Below are 16,920 nucleotides of genomic sequence, written 5' to 3' on the forward strand. Positions count from 1 at the left end.
GGCCAATCACTTTGTCTCAGTCCAATCACCTCACAGGGTTGCTGTGGGGAACTAGTAGTAGGAAGTGATGGCTACGGCTCACAGAAGGAGTATTAAGTATATGAGTTATATATACAAATAATAAAGGTAGAATACAAATAAACAAGTTAATTGCTGAGAAACTGAAGTTAACAGATAAAAAGAGTGATTGCAAAGCAAACTATCAACACCTAAGATGTGAGGGAAAGACGAGAGTTCCAAAACCTAAAAATTAAGATTATTAAGCCAAAGAACAGTCATGCTGAGATGTTACCAGAGCTCCATTTCGTGCTGAGTAGCGTTAAGGTGAAGCAAAGACTGACTTGCCCACGAGAATCAATTCTTGAAATCTTCCTGCTTCCACAGTCTGGATCATCCAGAGGGATCGAATCAGAGGAGAATCTCAGTGAAGTGAGGACAGTGAAAACAGGCCGGGATCTGGAAAGAATAAAAAAAGTATTATGATTTTTCATAACCAATTGTCTTCTACAATACAGAAATCTCTAGTAAGGCCTAGTCTGGGCCTGGAAAAAGAGCATTTCACAATACCCATGTATTTCTATGCAATATGCATCACAATTCCTCTTTTACCATTAACAAGGGTGAAGTCTCTTTTGAGTCAAGTTTAGATTCTGGCGAATTTGTGGACTCATTCATGTAGTTTTCTAGGCCACAAGAAGTGATCTGCCATTGCCTCCTTCCACGTTGTCTACTCTATACCCTTGTTCCCTATCCTGGTGGTTTCCCATACAATTAATAACCAGCCCTGGTTAGCTTCCGAAACCAGACAAGATTGGCTAGAAGCTGTCAGCTGCTATGATTCCACAACTAACAATGGCAGATAACAACCATCTCAGTTCACACATGTTCCAAGTCAATATGAAACTACCACTGTGCCACAGGCCAAGCCATGCCCCAAAGCAGTGATGGGATTCAAATATGTGAACAACTGGTTCTCTGTGGTGGATGCCGCTTCCAGAAATCCACTCTGGGCTTAGGCAACAAAAACTTAGCTACTGGTTCTGCCGAAGTGGTGCGAACTGGCTGAATACCACCACTTCCCCAAAGGTATTTTTTAATTATTTTTATTGATTTTATCCCAGATCATTTACACACAGACACAAGCATAGAAACAGATAGATAGATAGATAGATAGATAGATAGATAGATAGATAGATAGATAGATAGATAGATAGATAGATAGATAGATAGATAGGTGGGTGGGTGGGTGGGTGGGTGGCAGGGAGGGAGAGGGAGGGAGGGAGGGAGGGAGGGAAGCTCTCCTAAGCTGATATTTTATTAATTTCTTGTGTGCCCAATCACACTTGGCCAATGAAGTATATTCTATTCTTGTCAACGGTCCCACTGCATTAGACAGCAAAAGAAGCTCCTGGTATATTTTTTTCTCCAAGAATATAACTTTACTGAAAAGCCATATGGGAACAGAAGTGGAAAAGGCAGTTCTGATGTTTTCGCGTGCAAACAGTATAGGAAACTTTTTCCTTTTCCCCTCCTGGACCTCTGATGTCCCATTGTCCACCAATCCGTTGTACTTGCTTTATTTTGGAAACAGCCTGTGTGCCTCGGACATTCCCAGTCAATGACCTTGGGACCTGGGTCTGGCTCAGGCTTCCAGGCAGCACACTTGCATTCCGGAGTTCCCTCCCAAATCTCCCTTACATTTCAAAGCCTTTCTTCCCCCCTCCCATTACTGTTGTCTGGTTGGGAGCAGAGCTACATAGTGAATCAACCATGACTATTCTATTCTATTCTATTCTATTCTATTCTATTCTATTCTATTCTATTCTATTCTATTCTATTCTATTCTATTCTATCCTATCCTATCCTACTCTATTCTACTCTATTCTATTCCTATATTATCAGTGCACTTTGCACATACATCCTATACCATGAGGGTTAATTCATTTATAAGTTTTCACAAGAGGCCACATGAGAAACTGAGACTGTTGGGGCTGAACCAATAGAGCTGTGAAAGTGCTCAGGCATGCACATGCTCACATACATAAATTGGAAAAAAAATAGCAGTCGCCTTCAAAATAAAAACAATCTTCACAGTTAAGGCAGGGACAGCCAAAGGGACAGATGCGGCCTGGAGGTCATAAAATGCCCAGGTTTGATCCATGCCCATTTCCACCCCACTAATCCCTACCGAAGCACCACTGCACTTCCAAGTGCTCCAATGGCTAAGTCGGGCAGCTCATCCCTGCTCAGATCCAACCTTCCTTGGATGGATTGTCCAAAAAACTGGAGCACGGGAGAAACAGAGGTGGCAGTAATCCGCTGCAGGGAAGAAGGAAGTAAAAAAGAGATCAAGACTGGGACACATCAATACACATAGAGAAACTTCAGACTGCTATTCTCACCTTTCTTATTTTTAACATTTGGACTTACCTGGCTGTGCACTTCCTTCAGTCGGTCTGCTTCTCCCAGGAAAATATAGATGGCCCCCCGATTTTCATTCTCCATCGGGGCTCCTACGGCCACATCCGTAAGGCCATCGCCACTGATATCCCCTAATGCAGCTAGAGCTGCCCCAAAAAGGCCAAGTCCATTATCCGGGACTCCATGCAACGTTTGAAGGTGAACAAGATTACCCTGGAATGAAGCATGTAAGTTACATTGGTTAGTGTACTTTTACTTTGCTGCTTATTAACCACTTTCCAGGGATCTCATCCAGTTGAGCTAACCAAAGTGAAAAACAACATACATTTTCTATATTTAAGCACTCATATCAAAAAATGCACTCATTAAAAGCATCTGGCCAGATGAACTAAGCAGTAGCTAGATTAAAGTGACATACAATAAATTCTTATTATCTGCAGTTGTTATATTCCCAAAGATACTGCGATTGTTGTATTAGCCAGAACCAAACTGTTGTTCTTGGGGAAAGGCAGGATTAAGTTCCTACCAGCATCTGTTCACATATTTGTCAACTAATTCATACCTAACTTTGTTTTATGTGTGTTTTTGTTTAAAGACACTTTAATGTATGTGTATGTGTGTATTACAAATAAAGTTCTGAAAAAGAAACATTCAAAAGTTTTATCGAAAAGTCTTACTTTAGATAGCCATTTCAACCAGCAAATCACTGAAAGTAGCCAGATGTGTGCAGAGTATCAACTCAAAATTTTCACTGCCCTGGGCATGTCTACGAATACAGCTAGTCCTCAATTTACCACGGTTCGTTTAAAGACGATTCAAAGTTACGATGGCATTAAAAAAAGTGACATGACTCATTCTCGAAGTTACAACCGTCACCCTATCTCCACCATCACTTGATCAGAATTTGGGCACTTGTCAACCAGTTTGCATTTACAACGGTTGTGGCATTTTTTGGGGGGGGGGATCATGAGATTGCAATGTGATTGCAAGCAACATCAACTGGGGAAGTTGGATTTGCTTATCTACTGTGTGATCCACTTAATAACCAGGACAAAAGTGGTCACAGAATCTTGTCCAGTAAACATGATGTCCTGTTTAACAACTGCATCACTTAGGAACCAAACTTCCGGTCCCGATGGTGATCATAACACAAGGACTACCTGTAAATTTCAACAATGTCAGAAGGATTGAGTTTGGAGTTACAAGTTAATTTTAGCAAGTAGGCAAATTTGGAACCCATAAAGGGATTGCTTGTGTATAATTTAGATTTTAAAAAAAAGACTTTGGCATTTGAAGCTAAAAAATGAAAGCTGTGAAGGAGAAGCCTTGAAGATTTTGTTATGATCTACCTCCTTTGGTAGAAATACCTGGAGAAGAAAAGCCAACACAGTGCTGGGCTGCATTAACAGAGGCATAGAATCAAGATCACACGAAGTATTAATACCACTCTACAATGTCTTGGTAAGGCCACACTTGGAATACTGCATCCACTTTTGGTCACCATGATGTAAAAAAGATGTTGAGACTCTAGAAAGAGTACAGAGAAGAGCAACAAAGATGATTAGGGGACTGGAAGCTAAAGCATATAAGGAACGGCTGCTGGAATTGGGTATGTCTAGTAGTTTAATGACGAGAAGGATGAGGGGTGACATGATAGCAGTCTTCCAATATCTCAGGGGCTGCCATAAAGAAGAGGGAATTAAGCTATTCCCCAAAGCACCCGAAGGCAGGACAAGAAGCAACGGATGGAAACTAACCAAAGAGAGAAGCAACCTAGAACTAAGGAGAAACTTCCTGACAGTTAGAACAATTAACCAGTGGAACAACCTGCCTCCAGAAGCGGTGACTGCTCCAACACTGGAAGTTTTTAAGAAGAGACTGGACAGCCATTTGTCCGAAGTGGTGTAGGGTTTCCTGCCTGAGTAGGGGGCTGGACTAGATGACCTCCAAGGTCCCTTCCAACTTTACTATTATTACATTATTATTAATTATTATTATTATTAAGAGCCTGCTGAGATTACCAAGCGTTTCCTCCAAAAAAAATGAACAGATGGAGTGAAAGACAATTCACTAAATGTGAGAAAGCTTCCCCCCAATCCTAGACTTTTCTTCCTGCCTCCAATGGTTTCACTTACCGTGCTGTTGATGGAGGAGACATGGACATTCCCACCTTGGCTTCCATTGTAGTAATGAGGAGCCCCAATTAGAAGGAGGTCCGTATTTCCATCCTCATTTAAGTCCACGGAGGCAAGTTCAGCACCAAAGTAAGAGCCCACCTGAAAAGAAGAAAACACGTTCTGTGGGATCACACAACACACAGTCTGTAGGCCCAGCATTTTGTGCGTATCCAGCCATTTTAATATGACAATCCTGTCAAAACATATAATTTATTTGTTTATCATATGATCTACTTGTAACCCTTATGACTTATGGCTTTGACAATCAGACGAAATAGATAATGGTGGGAAAAATGAGCTTTCCTTTTGCAACATAAGGAGGTAATTCTGTAATTGTACTTATATTCGCTGTAAAGAAAATAGAAAGCTACTTCTTTCTATGTCTTTTCTTTCTTTCTTTCTTTCTTTCTTTCTTTCTTTCTTTCTCTTTCTTTCTCTTTCTTTCCTTTCTTTCATTCTTTCTTTCTTTTTTCTGCTTTTTGCCTCCCCCTCCTCTTTTTTTCCTTTCATTTCTTTGCTCTCTGTTAATTCATGTTAGTTTTTAATCTACTTTTCAAAAGTCTTAATAGAAAAATTATGCAAGAAAAGGGTCACAGAGCTGAACTGGCTAGTTTGTGGTTAGCCGTTTTTAAGGAAGTGCTGTGCCACAAAGAAAAGCTGCCCAGCAATCGATAGCTTGTTTAGGCAGTCTCTCCACTCTGGTGTGTATGTGTGTGAGTAAAGAGATTAGACACAGGACAACATAGTACTGCACGAACACCAATTTAGCTTTGACTGTTAATTGACTAGATTCTTGTATATCATCACGATCATCACAATTGACACTTGGGCTTGGCTAGTCTAAAGAAAAGAAGAAACAGGGGTGATATGATAGCTGTATTCCAGTATTTGAGGGGCTGCCACAAAGAAGAGGGGGTCATGTTATTCACCAAAGCACCAGAGGGCAGGACGAGAAATGGTTGGAAACTGATCAAAGAGAGAAGCAACCTGGAATTAAGGAGAAACTTCCTGACAGTTAGACCAATTAACCAGTGGAACACCCTGCCTCCAGAAATCGTGGGCGCTCCATCACTGGAGACTTTTAAGAAGAGGCTGGACAGTCACTAGTCTGAGATGGTATAGGTTCTCCTGCTTAAGTGGGGGGGGGCTGGACTAGAAGACTCCCAAGGTCCCTTCTAGCTCTATTCTATTGTAAGCTACGAGTGACACAAAGAGCCATGGAAAGATACAGGCTCAGCATTACAAGACAAGACAGAAAGAACCGCACACGTATTAGAGAACAAATGAAAGTATACAATATCGTCAAGAGAGTAAAAGAATGGAAATGGAAATGGGATGGTCACATAGCAAGAAGAACCCATAGCAGGTGGACCAAGGCAGCCACAGAATAGACCCCACTTAGCAAAAAGTGTCCACGAAAGAGACCTAAAACAAGATTCTTGTGCATAGGTAGCAATAATAACCTCCTCTATAATTTGAACTCAATGAATGGCTATTTGCTATTTGCGCTTGACTATCACAGAGGTTTTATTAGCTGAAGACCTGGTTATCAAAGGGAGCCTAATTCTATTATTAAGCATCTACCCAGCCACAGGAATCTAGAGATCTTCTTAACAGAGGCTTGGTATTCTGGCACCTGGGAAAAGAATACTTTCTGCACGGCTGCCTTGGGAGAAGTGTTCAGTTCCATTATTAGAGTGGCCAAATTATATTCCTTTTACCAAACTCTTAATAGCTAATGAATACTTGGGTTGATTGTGATTTATGAATTTGTATTTTCGTACTGCCTTTTCCTGAGTCTTAGCCACCTAAAATGCTCATGGTTGAGTAGAAAAATGGGGTCTGAAAAATAAATTACTAAATAAAACAGATGGTTGATGGTGCATTCCAACCCTCATTAGTCCCAGCAAGCAAATCCAACAGTATACAGATAGTCCTTGACATACTATATAACTGTAACTGACCTTGAACTTTGGTTATAAGTCATGGCAGTCATTAAATGGATCACCACAGGATCCTGCCGGATTTTATGACTTTTTTTGCTGAAGTTGTTAAGCAAATGTAATGGTTATTAAATGAACCTATTTACTTCAATGGACAGTATTTGTTGGAACTAGGATGTCAACGGCAGAAATTGGCAAAAAAGAAAAGAAAATGTGAAAATTGTGATCGTGTGACCATAGGATGCTGCAAATGGTCATAAATGTGAGCCAGCTGCCAAGTGCTCAAAAGGCAGAAACAGAAGTGCAGTCATGTATGTGTTGCTGCAGCAACTGGGACTTCTGAACCGGGTTGTAAGTAGCTCTGGGGAAGTCCATTTTAACTCTGAATGGTTGTTAAATGACTGGCCATTAGGTGAGGACCATCTGTACCAAGGATTCCCCTATCTCAGTTTCTCTGAGAACAATTCTCTCTCTTCCATTTATGCCTAAATTCTAGCAGAACTGCTGCTGGATTTAGACTAGTTATGAATTTAGACCAGGGGTCTTCAAACTTGGCCCTTTTATGACTTGTGGACTTCAACTCCCAGAATGAAGTCCACAAGTCATAAAAGAGCCAAGTTTGAAGACCCCTGATTTAGACTATGAAACCCTATTCTTGATGCAAAACAAAAATCCTATGAAGTTTTACAATTCCTCCACCATGACAATAGAGGTTGATCTGCATTCCACTTCCTATCCTCCCTTACCTGTTGACCCTGAATATTCCCTATTAAGCTTCCACTCTTGCTTTCAAAGACCAGGACTTGGCCAACGTGCTGGAAGCGAGGAGCTCCAGTGATATAGAAGGTCCTTTGGTGAAAGCGAGCTAAAGCCACAGAATAACCTGTCCAGCAAAGAGAAGAAACAACCTGTGGTCAATTTAGCACTTTGGGGCAAAGGGTGGAGAATAAGACCTGCCTCCATCACTCACCTATATACGACTCATCGATGCTGACATTCAGGAATTTGATCTGAGGAGGTTCTCCAAAGGATGCTTCTTCTAAACCTCCAGTCCAGCTATAAGCACCGACAGCTCCAGTCACTGCATGCTCCTGAAGAGGAAAGCAAACAAGGAGGACATGAAAGAGGGATAAGTCATCTAGCAATAGCACTTAGACTTATATACCGCTTCACAGTGCTTTACAGCCCTCTCTTAGCTGTTTGCAGAGTCAGCATATGGCCTCCCAACAATCTGGGTCCTCATTTTACTGACCTCAGAAGGGTGGAAAGCGGAGTCAACTATGAGCCAGTGAGAATAAATCCTAATCCAGTGATGGCAAACCTTTTAGAGACTGAGTGCCCAAAAACTGGCCCTGCCCTTGCTCCACATCCTGCCCCGCCCCTGACGCACCCAACCCTACCTGCCCACAGGGCCACTCACCCCCTCCAGGGCCCGCCACAGATCGCCCAGGCAGCCCAGAAGCACGATGGCAGCCACGCCCTCTGCCCACGCCCTGCATGATAGGGTGTGAGGGCAGAGTCTTGTCTACGTTGCCTGGCTGCCATGTCCTTGGCTGTGCTGCTCCGTGTGGGCCATGCTCAGGGATGACTCTCCTCCAGGGAGGCTGATGGTGAGGGGGTCACGGGTGGAGGCAAGGCTGGGGCAACGGCATGTGTGCCCACAGAGAGGGCTCCGAGTGCCGCCTCTGGCACCAGTGCCATAGGTTCGCCACCTCTGTCCTAATCCATACATATAGCCTTTCCACCAAATACAGGTAGGCCTCAATTTACAACCCCAAGTGAGCCCAAAATTTTGTTGCTAAGTGAGAATTTCTTAAGTGAGTTTTGCCCCATTTTACGACCTTTCTTCCCACAATTGTTAAGTGAATCACTGCAGTTGTTAAATTAGTAAAATGGTTCTTAAGTGAATCTGGCTTCCCCATTGACTTAACTTGTCGAAAGGTTGCAAAAAGTGATCACAACAACCTCCGGGCACTGCAACTGTCATAAATACGAGCCAGTTGCCAAGCATCTGAATTCTGATCACGTGACCATGGGGATGTTACTACTGTCCTAAGTGTGAAAAACGGTCCTAAATCACTTTTTTCAGTGCCCTTGTAATTTCAAACGGTCACTAAATGAACTGTTGTAAGTCAAGAACTATTGGTACCAGAAATATTTAGGAGAAACGTGAAAGAGCTGGGCAATTTTTTATTGTATGGCAGCCAGATTCCCTCTCAGATGATGGATGGTTCAAAAATGTGAAAAATAAATAAGTAAATAAATCCTCATTCCCCCAACCACAAGGAAACTACGTGCAGGTTTTAATAACTTATTTCTTACTCTCTCCTATAGGTTCAGAGCAGCCTACTGCAGGATTCTTTTTTTAAAAAAGGGGGATGGCTTTATTCCCTAAAATAGTGGTAAACAAATCAGGGTCTCCTGTGACTTTCAGCTATGAAAACAGTCAGTAAAATTTTCAAATTTCTCCCCTCCCCCCCCTTTTTTGCCCTTTGCATTTAGAGAAGCACTATAGGTCAGAATGGGTGCTTAAAACATCCACACCATGCCTTAAAATCCTAAGTCTCTGCTTTTTTAGCCTCTTTTCTTTTTAAATATGACTAAGCCTTATATTTTCACAAAGGATACAAATTACTGTTGTACATGCTATCTACTCACTGGTGTAAGAAGGGAACTGAATCCACCTTGGGAAAATTCTTTCTCAAAAAAACTGCTAGGCAAGGCATCAGGCAATGGTTTAGAGACTCCTTTTTCAACAAAGAAAAAATAATTAGGAGTAATAATTGGCAGCAGCATACTTCAAAATAAATTCAAAATACTTGAATTTATAAACCATGTGATCAATCTATGCAGTTTCCAGCGCTATCAGTGGCTTCTATGAGCTTTGCTGCTATGAGGCCTGTGCGTGATGTCATGACTGTGAATATAACTCCTTCTTGAGCATGGGGATCACACTCATGACGTCACATGACATGTCGTGACGTATTGTGACTTTTTCCCCATTCCTGGCAATGGGGTGGGCACGGTTTTGATGTGATGCATCTGGCCGGTGGGCTGGCAGACACCCCTGTTCTTGAGGATTGTAACAGTGGAGGGGCGATGAAATTTGCTAATTATGAATATTCATGGTTTATTACTGTTGAAGGAAAAGTCTTCATCATGGTTCAGTCCAAGCCAGGAATAAACAACATGGCGACTAATTTAGAAAGAAGGTTGCAGTTTATTGAAGAGAAGAGCCGGACAGACAGATGGCTCTGGAAGAAAAGAGAATGAGTACATGTAGGGAGTGGGGTTTTATACCCTCTGGAGCCTTTTTTTTTTTTGGAGTTGTTCCTCTGGCATGAACTTTGACCTGAGTCTGAGTGCGCCTCTTTGGTATCTGTGGGTTAATCCTATTATGTCCTGTCTTAGAGTTTGGGTGGGGTATGTAGATTTTAGGTTTCTTTGTCTTCTTAATCTTCTAGCTGGGGGCCTCCAACCTTCCTGGATTATTTACATCTGCATTTCTACAGAACTGGTTTCTGCTTGGGGGAGGGAGACTTGGGGCTATTAAGAAAACTGGGCATGCTTTTTTACCTCTTTAAGATCCTTTGAGAAAAAAAATTTTCTTCCCTTTTTATATTTCCTTCTCTGGGAGGCTGACTTGCTACATGCATATTTATGACTGTACCATCTTCTCCTCCTTTCTTAAAATGTATAAATACGAGTGCATCCTTTTGTCTCTAGAAGTCCTGCCCATTATTTTCTGGAGGGAATTCCTCCGGTATGCATTGAATAAATAATTTTTGCATTGAGCCTTGATTATTGGTTTTTGGGTCCTGTGCTTGTCTTTTGGACAGAGAGGACCACTGGTTTGAAAGAGGGATCAAAGAGGCCATCTAAGTCAAAATTGAACAGCCCTCTCTCAACAGAGGGGGAGGGATAAGACATCATCTATCTCCAAGCTACATCACAGTCCTTTCAGCAGTTGCAAGAAGGCTCCACAGCCATTTGCACTATTCAAGTGACCCTGAAGACACAGATAAACCTCAAGATGGTCTCAATGACTCTCTAAAGCAGGGGTGTCAAACTGCCAACCTGCAGGCCGGATGCATCATGGCGAAACCGCGCCCATCCAGTGGTGGGATTCAGCCGGTTCGCACAAGTTCAGCAGAACCAATAGCTAATTTTTTGTTGCCCAGACCCAGAATGGACCTCCGTAAGTGGCATCCACACAGAGAACCAGTTTTTCACATATTTGAATCCCACCTCTCCACCCACTCCATTGCTGGCAATGAAAAAAAAGTCACAATATGTCGTGACACCCCTGCTCTAAAGGAATGCAAGTGACCAGCTATCTGCAAGGAATATAAATCCTTCAACTTCCTCCCAGGTGGGAAAAAAAAACCTCCCCAAAAGTCTAAAAGAGGAGCGACAGAAACCAAATGGAGATGCGGCACCTTTGATCATGTCACTCAGGCGAAAACTAGGTGGTGCTTCTCAGAGGTAATTTCAGGAATAAACGCTTCACCTCTCTAGTTTGCTGATTGGTGCATAAGGGAAAGGGGGCGAGGCCACAAGTACTACCTTTCGGTATGTCCTTTTTTTATACTTAAAACGGTCATTAGGGCAGAGAACTGGTTGTTAAATTATTTGAATCCCACCCCTGAGTTACATGATTGCTGGACACTGCAAATGGCTATAAATGTGGCCATGTTATCCAGCGTCTGAAGTCCGGTCATGAGGCCACGAAGGAGGGGGTAGTATTGGAACTTCGAATCCGAGTCATAATAGAAATAGAAATAGACTAGAACTAGAACTAGAATAGAACAGAACAGAACAGTTGGAAGGGACTTTGGAAGTCTTCGAGTAGAGATAGAGGCAGGTTGTATTTTGAACTAAGCTACCAGTCAGAAGGAGTTCCTATAGTGACATAATCTGTAATGAATGAAGCAAACAACTTTGTTCCCTCATCAGCATGCCGTTTGCCAAATTTTAAAAAGTTTCATTTATCTTTTTATTATCTTTTTCCGTTTCCCTAGAGATGGGCTGAAGAAGAGCTGCCCTGCAGAACGAAGGTGGGTTGATTCTTCATCCAACAATATTTATCTCAGCCTTGAGATAAATCATTTTTATTTACCTCAGCCTTGAGATAAATTGCAGAGAAGAGCAGGGAAGCTCTTATAGTTTGCCAGCAAAAGAAAATTTAAGAATTAAAAAAAAATAAACAAATCACCCTCTAAAGAGCATCAGAGAGAGAATAATTGGAAAGGGATGGTTTCAAACCTTCAATATTAAAGATCTTATCCTCCAGCTGTTTCTGAAGCTGATCAAGTGCATCAAAACTTTCCACAGGGAAGACATTTTCATTTGATGAAGCGATTTTGCGCAGCTCATCTTGAGCCGTCAAGAAATTCTGACCCACCTGATGGATACAAGGGGGAGGGAGGGAGAGGGATACACACACTGGATAATACAGGTAGTCCTTGATTTAGGACCACAATTGAGCCCCAAATTTTTGTTACTAAGCGAGATAGTTGCCCCATTTTCTTGTCACAGTTGTTAAATCAGCGTGCCTGGCTGAGGAATTCTGGGAGTTGAAGTCCACAAGTCATAAAAGGGCCATGTTTGAAGACCCCTGTGTTAAATGAATCACTACAGTTGTTAAGTTAGTGACATGGTTGTTGAATCTGGCTTCCCTATTGACTTTGCTTGTCAGAAGGTTGCAAAAGGTTCCCAGAACACGGCAAATAAATGCTAGTTGCCAAGCAATTGAAATTTTATCATATGACCAGGGAGATGCTACAATAGTTGTAAGTGTGATAAATGGTCATAAGTCACTTTTTTCAATGCTGTTATAACTTTGAACAGTCACTAAATAAATGGTTGTAAGTTGAGGACTACCTGTAAAAACAAATTTGTACTAACTTCCCAGAACTCTATATTCCCTTTGCTTTCTAGCTACCAGTTAGGCTAATTTCAGTCAGGATGTTTCCCGGACTTAAAAGTGACTTCCAATGAATCTACTAATACATTGTTCCCATAATCTTCCTTGGTAAGCCAGAAGTCAGGCAGAAATATTGCTTATCTTGCTTTTAGTCTTATAACTTAAAAAAAGAGCTACTTTGCTATCCTGCTCAACAATAGGCAAACATGGGTGAGAATGGGCGGATTCCCCCTTCATACTAAGCTGCAGTTTGATTTAGCCAGTTGTATATGTCTCAGTGGTTGGGTTTGCAAAACATGTTACCAAGGTTTCTCATCCTTGACCATTTTAAGACAGGTGGACTTCAACTCCCAGAATTCTACATCCAGCCATGTTGGCCATGGAATTCTGGGAGTTGAAGCCCACCTGTCTTAAAATGGCTAAGGTTAAGAAACACTGTTTTAAGCCATAAACCAGGAGCACACCACTACCAGAAGCTTGAGGGACACACGAAGCCTCATGCAGCATATCAAGGGTCATCCTCCAAAAGTGGAGTGAGGGGACCCAGTTTGGAGGGAGATTTCAAAGCATTTGAGGAGTGAAATCTCTTCTCCACAAGCTTTCAAGAAATAAAAAATTAAAAAGAATTCTCGAACACTTGACCGTTGTTTCACAGCTACTAAACAGATGTTGGTAGGCCACAAGTACCCCTGAATCACATTTTTTATATATATTTCTGCCATAAACTATCATTTGTAAATCTCAGAACCTGGATTCATGTCTTGCTAAACCAACACACTGTTTGATTTCAGGTCAGCATAATCTGTGCCATTTTCTTCCTCAGAAGCCAAAATTATTTCACCTGTCCTATGTACTTTGACTCCTGAGTAATCTCTATTCTACTAGAGCAGGATTTCCCAACCTTGGTAACTTTAAGAAATGTGGACTTCAATTCCCAGAATTCCCTAGCCAATGTGTCTGGTCCTTTAAACAAGCTCTTGGGCTTCCAAAATTCTCAGGCCAACTTTCCCCAACCTGATGTTCTCCAGACAGACTTCAACTTGATTAACCAGCAGGGATAAAATACTTAGAGATCATCAGGTTGTTTAATGTTGTCTTGAACCCTTTAAAGAAGCTCCTAACATTGGCTAGCTTTTGCCCAGTGTGACAAGAATGCTCGAAGTTTCATTTGTAATAAAATCAGATCTTGACAAGATGGCAATGACTAGAGAACTCCTGTCTCTGTCTATAGGGTGCCACTACAAATTCCCATAAGTCCTTTGTGGTCCATCTAGAGCAGGAGTTCCAACCAGGCAACTTCCAAATGTGTGATTTCAAGTACCAGAATGTTCTTCAGTGGCCATGTTGGCTGAGGAATTTTGGGATCTGCAGTCCACAACCAGCGTGGCCAGTGATGAGAATTCTGGGAATTAAAGTCCACACACATCTGGAAATGGTCAAGACTGGGAAACGTTGATCTAGAAGCACTGTCTCAACCCCTTTTCCTGCATACCCCAATGGCATAGCGGATTATCCCTTTTTTATTAGCAGCTTCTGTTGCCTCTTTAAATGTGGTCCTTCTGTCATTGGAGATGCCATCCGTCAGGACAATGAGCAGTTTCTTGCTGTGAGGGCGCATGCCACGATTTACTGTGAAGACTTGATCCCTGTAAATAGAACCGCAACTGAGTAGGTCTATAAGGCACGTCGTAGACTTATCCCTTCCTCCCTCCCTCCCTTCTCTGGTACTCACACCACATGGACAATAGCAGATGGAGTGAAGGTTTCTCCTCTGAAACGACCAAAGTTGTGGATAAGTTCTTTAATCTTCTCTCTAGTGTTATTATAGGTCGTGAAATCAAAAACAACCGTGAATATAGAGGAGTACTGAACCACAGCAAACTGGGGACAGAAAGAGAAAAAAGATGTTTGTGTGTGTTAGTGTATGTAATAAACACACACACATACACACATATACATACACACACACACACACACACACACACACACACACAATATGTATAGGAAATCTGTAGTAATCAAATTCTCAATCCACCAGATGTGATGGACTAATCATTTCCAGGACTCTATGCCAAGTATAAAAAAAAAAGATTTAAAGTCATTGCCACAGTAAGTACCAAAGTATCAAAGTTGCTCTACAGATTGGCCCCTAACCACATCCTCAAAAGAGAGGGAGGAATACAGGTGGTCCTCAACGTCTGACCACAATTGAGCCCAAAATTTCTGTTGCTAAGTGTGATGTTTGTTAAGTGAATTTTGCCCCATTTTACGACCTTTCTTCCCACCATTGTTAAGAATCACTACAGTTGTTAAGTTAGTGACACAGTTGGTAAATGAATCTGGCTTCCCCATTAACTTTTCTTGTCAGAAGTTTGCAAAAGGGGATCACACAACCCCAGGACAGTGAAACCGTCATAAATACAAACCGGTTGCCCAGCATCTGAATTTTGATCACCTGATCGTGGGGATGCTGCAATTGTCATAAGTGTGAAATATGGTCATAAGACACTTTTTTCATTGCCGTTGTAACTTCAAATGGTCACTAAACGAAATGTTGTAAGTCGAGGACTACCTGTATAAAAGAACACACACGCATGCACGCACACGCACACACACGGACAGGAAGAGCCATGATTGGAGATTAGACTCTGATAGCTTTGAAAACTATCCTTCAGATTTGGGCTTAGAATGTAACTAGCCAATATTGGGTTGCATAGAGCATAGACTTTAAGACTTGTGGACTTCAGCTCCCAGAATTCCACAGCCAGCCTAGCTGGCTGAGGAATTCTGGGAGCTGAAGTCCATAAATCTTAAAATTGTCAAGGTTGCAGACCTCTGGCATAGAACAGCTCTAAACCAAAAAACGTGCGGCTATTCCATAAAGCAGTTGAAATTATCAGCCACACAGGCTCCACACGCTTCAAGTGTTGCTCTCACCTGTACATGTGCCCCAGCTACTGAGTCCATCAAGTCCAGGAAGAAGTCCTTCATGATGCGGAGGTTGTCGTCATTAATGCTCCCAGAATCATCGTATAAAATCACAGCATCCACACCAAAGACACACTCTGGATAGACAAGAAGGAAGAAAGATTGAATAAGCCTAGCAAGTTCCCAGACGTTGGTGAGGAAATTTTTCTGCGTTTCCCATATATGGCATAGAAATTTAACAAACAAATAAATAAATAAATATTCTTCACTCATTACAAAAAAAATTGATCTCGCTGCTTGGTAGCAGAATCTTAAGGAAATTTTGGGTATTTAACCCCTTTTTCTGTATGATCACTTCCCAAGTGGAAGCTAACATCAACGTCAGCTCAAGTTTATAACAGAATAACAGAGTTGGAAGGGACCTTGGAGGTCATTTAGTCCAACCCCCTGCTCAGGCAGGAAACCCTATACAATTTCAGACAAGTGGCTGTCCAGTCTCTTCTTAAAAACCTCCAGCGATGGAGCACTCAAAACTTATGAGAGCAAGCTGTTCCATTGGTTAACTGTTCTCACTGTGAGGAAATTTCTGCTTATTTTTATATTGGTTCTCTCCTTGATTAGTTTCCATCCATTCCTTCTTGTCCTGCTCTCAGGTGCTTTGGAGAATAGGTTGACCCCCTCTTCTTTGTGGCAGCCCCTGAGATACTGGAACACTGCTATCGTGTCATTATGATGATATCATTATGATCATTAAAATCAGGGATATTTTATCTTCTATCCTAACTCATAATTACATTTCTGCAAGCCATGTCCAAGATACAGCCTGGAGGGACGTGTTACCATTCTCCCTGATTATCTGTGCATGATGGTCCCCTAAAGTTAATCAAAGGCAGCCTGACTGAAATATTATGGGAATATAAGTCCACTATATGTGGTGGGTATAGGATTGGTGAAGACTCTTTTAAGATTTACATTTCAAAGACTACTTGATACCTCCCAAAGTCATTCAGAAAAACCCAAAACCTTTGGAAGGAGATGTTTCAGTGGTGAAGAGATTCACATACAGGTAGTTCTCGACTTACAATCTTTCATTTAGTGACTGTCTGACGTTACAGAGCTGTGGTGGCGCAGTGGTTAGATTTTCACCAGTGCTCAAGGTTGACTCAGCCTTCCATCCTTCCGAGGTCAGTAAAACGAGGAGCCAGTGGGGGCAATTTATGGAATCTGTAAAGTGCTTAGAGAGGGCTATAAAGCACTGTGGAGCAGTATATAAGTTTAAGTGCTATTGCTATAGCTACAACAGCACTGAAAAAAATGACTTAGAACCAGTCCTCAAACTTACGACCGCCATGGTATCCCCACAGTCACGTGATCAAAATTCAGGCATTAATATGTAACAGTGCAGCATTCCAGGGTCACATGATTGCCATTTGCAACCATTTCCCAGCTGGCTTCCGATAAGCGAAGTCAATGGATTTGCTTGACTGCCTGGTTCATTTAACCTCAGCAGCGATTAACTTAATAA

The 16,920-nt window shown here is 41.9% G+C and overlaps 1 protein-coding gene across 1 annotated transcript in view; it reads right to left on the reverse strand.

The window, feature by feature from the left end:
* LOC120302196 (integrin alpha-X-like) overlaps positions 1-16,920 on the reverse strand; it is a 49,982-nt gene that overhangs the window by 23,062 nt on the left and 10,000 nt on the right. Inside the window, exons 6-16 of the mRNA XM_039330268.1 lie at positions 15,405-15,532; positions 14,200-14,348; positions 13,960-14,113; positions 11,807-11,945; positions 9,200-9,288; positions 7,512-7,632; positions 7,288-7,424; positions 4,557-4,697; positions 2,431-2,634; positions 2,189-2,319; positions 293-456 (exon numbers count right to left, since the gene is read on the reverse strand). Coding sequence (XP_039186202.1) covers positions 293-456; positions 2,189-2,319; positions 2,431-2,634; positions 4,557-4,697; positions 7,288-7,424; positions 7,512-7,632; positions 9,200-9,288; positions 11,807-11,945; positions 13,960-14,113; positions 14,200-14,348; positions 15,405-15,532 — 1,557 coding nt within the window. The remainder of the gene's footprint in view (positions 1-292; positions 457-2,188; positions 2,320-2,430; positions 2,635-4,556; positions 4,698-7,287; positions 7,425-7,511; positions 7,633-9,199; positions 9,289-11,806; positions 11,946-13,959; positions 14,114-14,199; positions 14,349-15,404; positions 15,533-16,920) is intronic.

This window comes from Crotalus tigris, unplaced genomic scaffold (genome assembly GCF_016545835.1).
Source record: "Crotalus tigris isolate CLP2741 ecotype Arizona unplaced genomic scaffold, ASM1654583v1 scf7180000024427.8105951120:4207309, whole genome shotgun sequence".
Taxonomy (NCBI): Eukaryota; Metazoa; Chordata; class Lepidosauria; order Squamata; family Viperidae; genus Crotalus; species Crotalus tigris.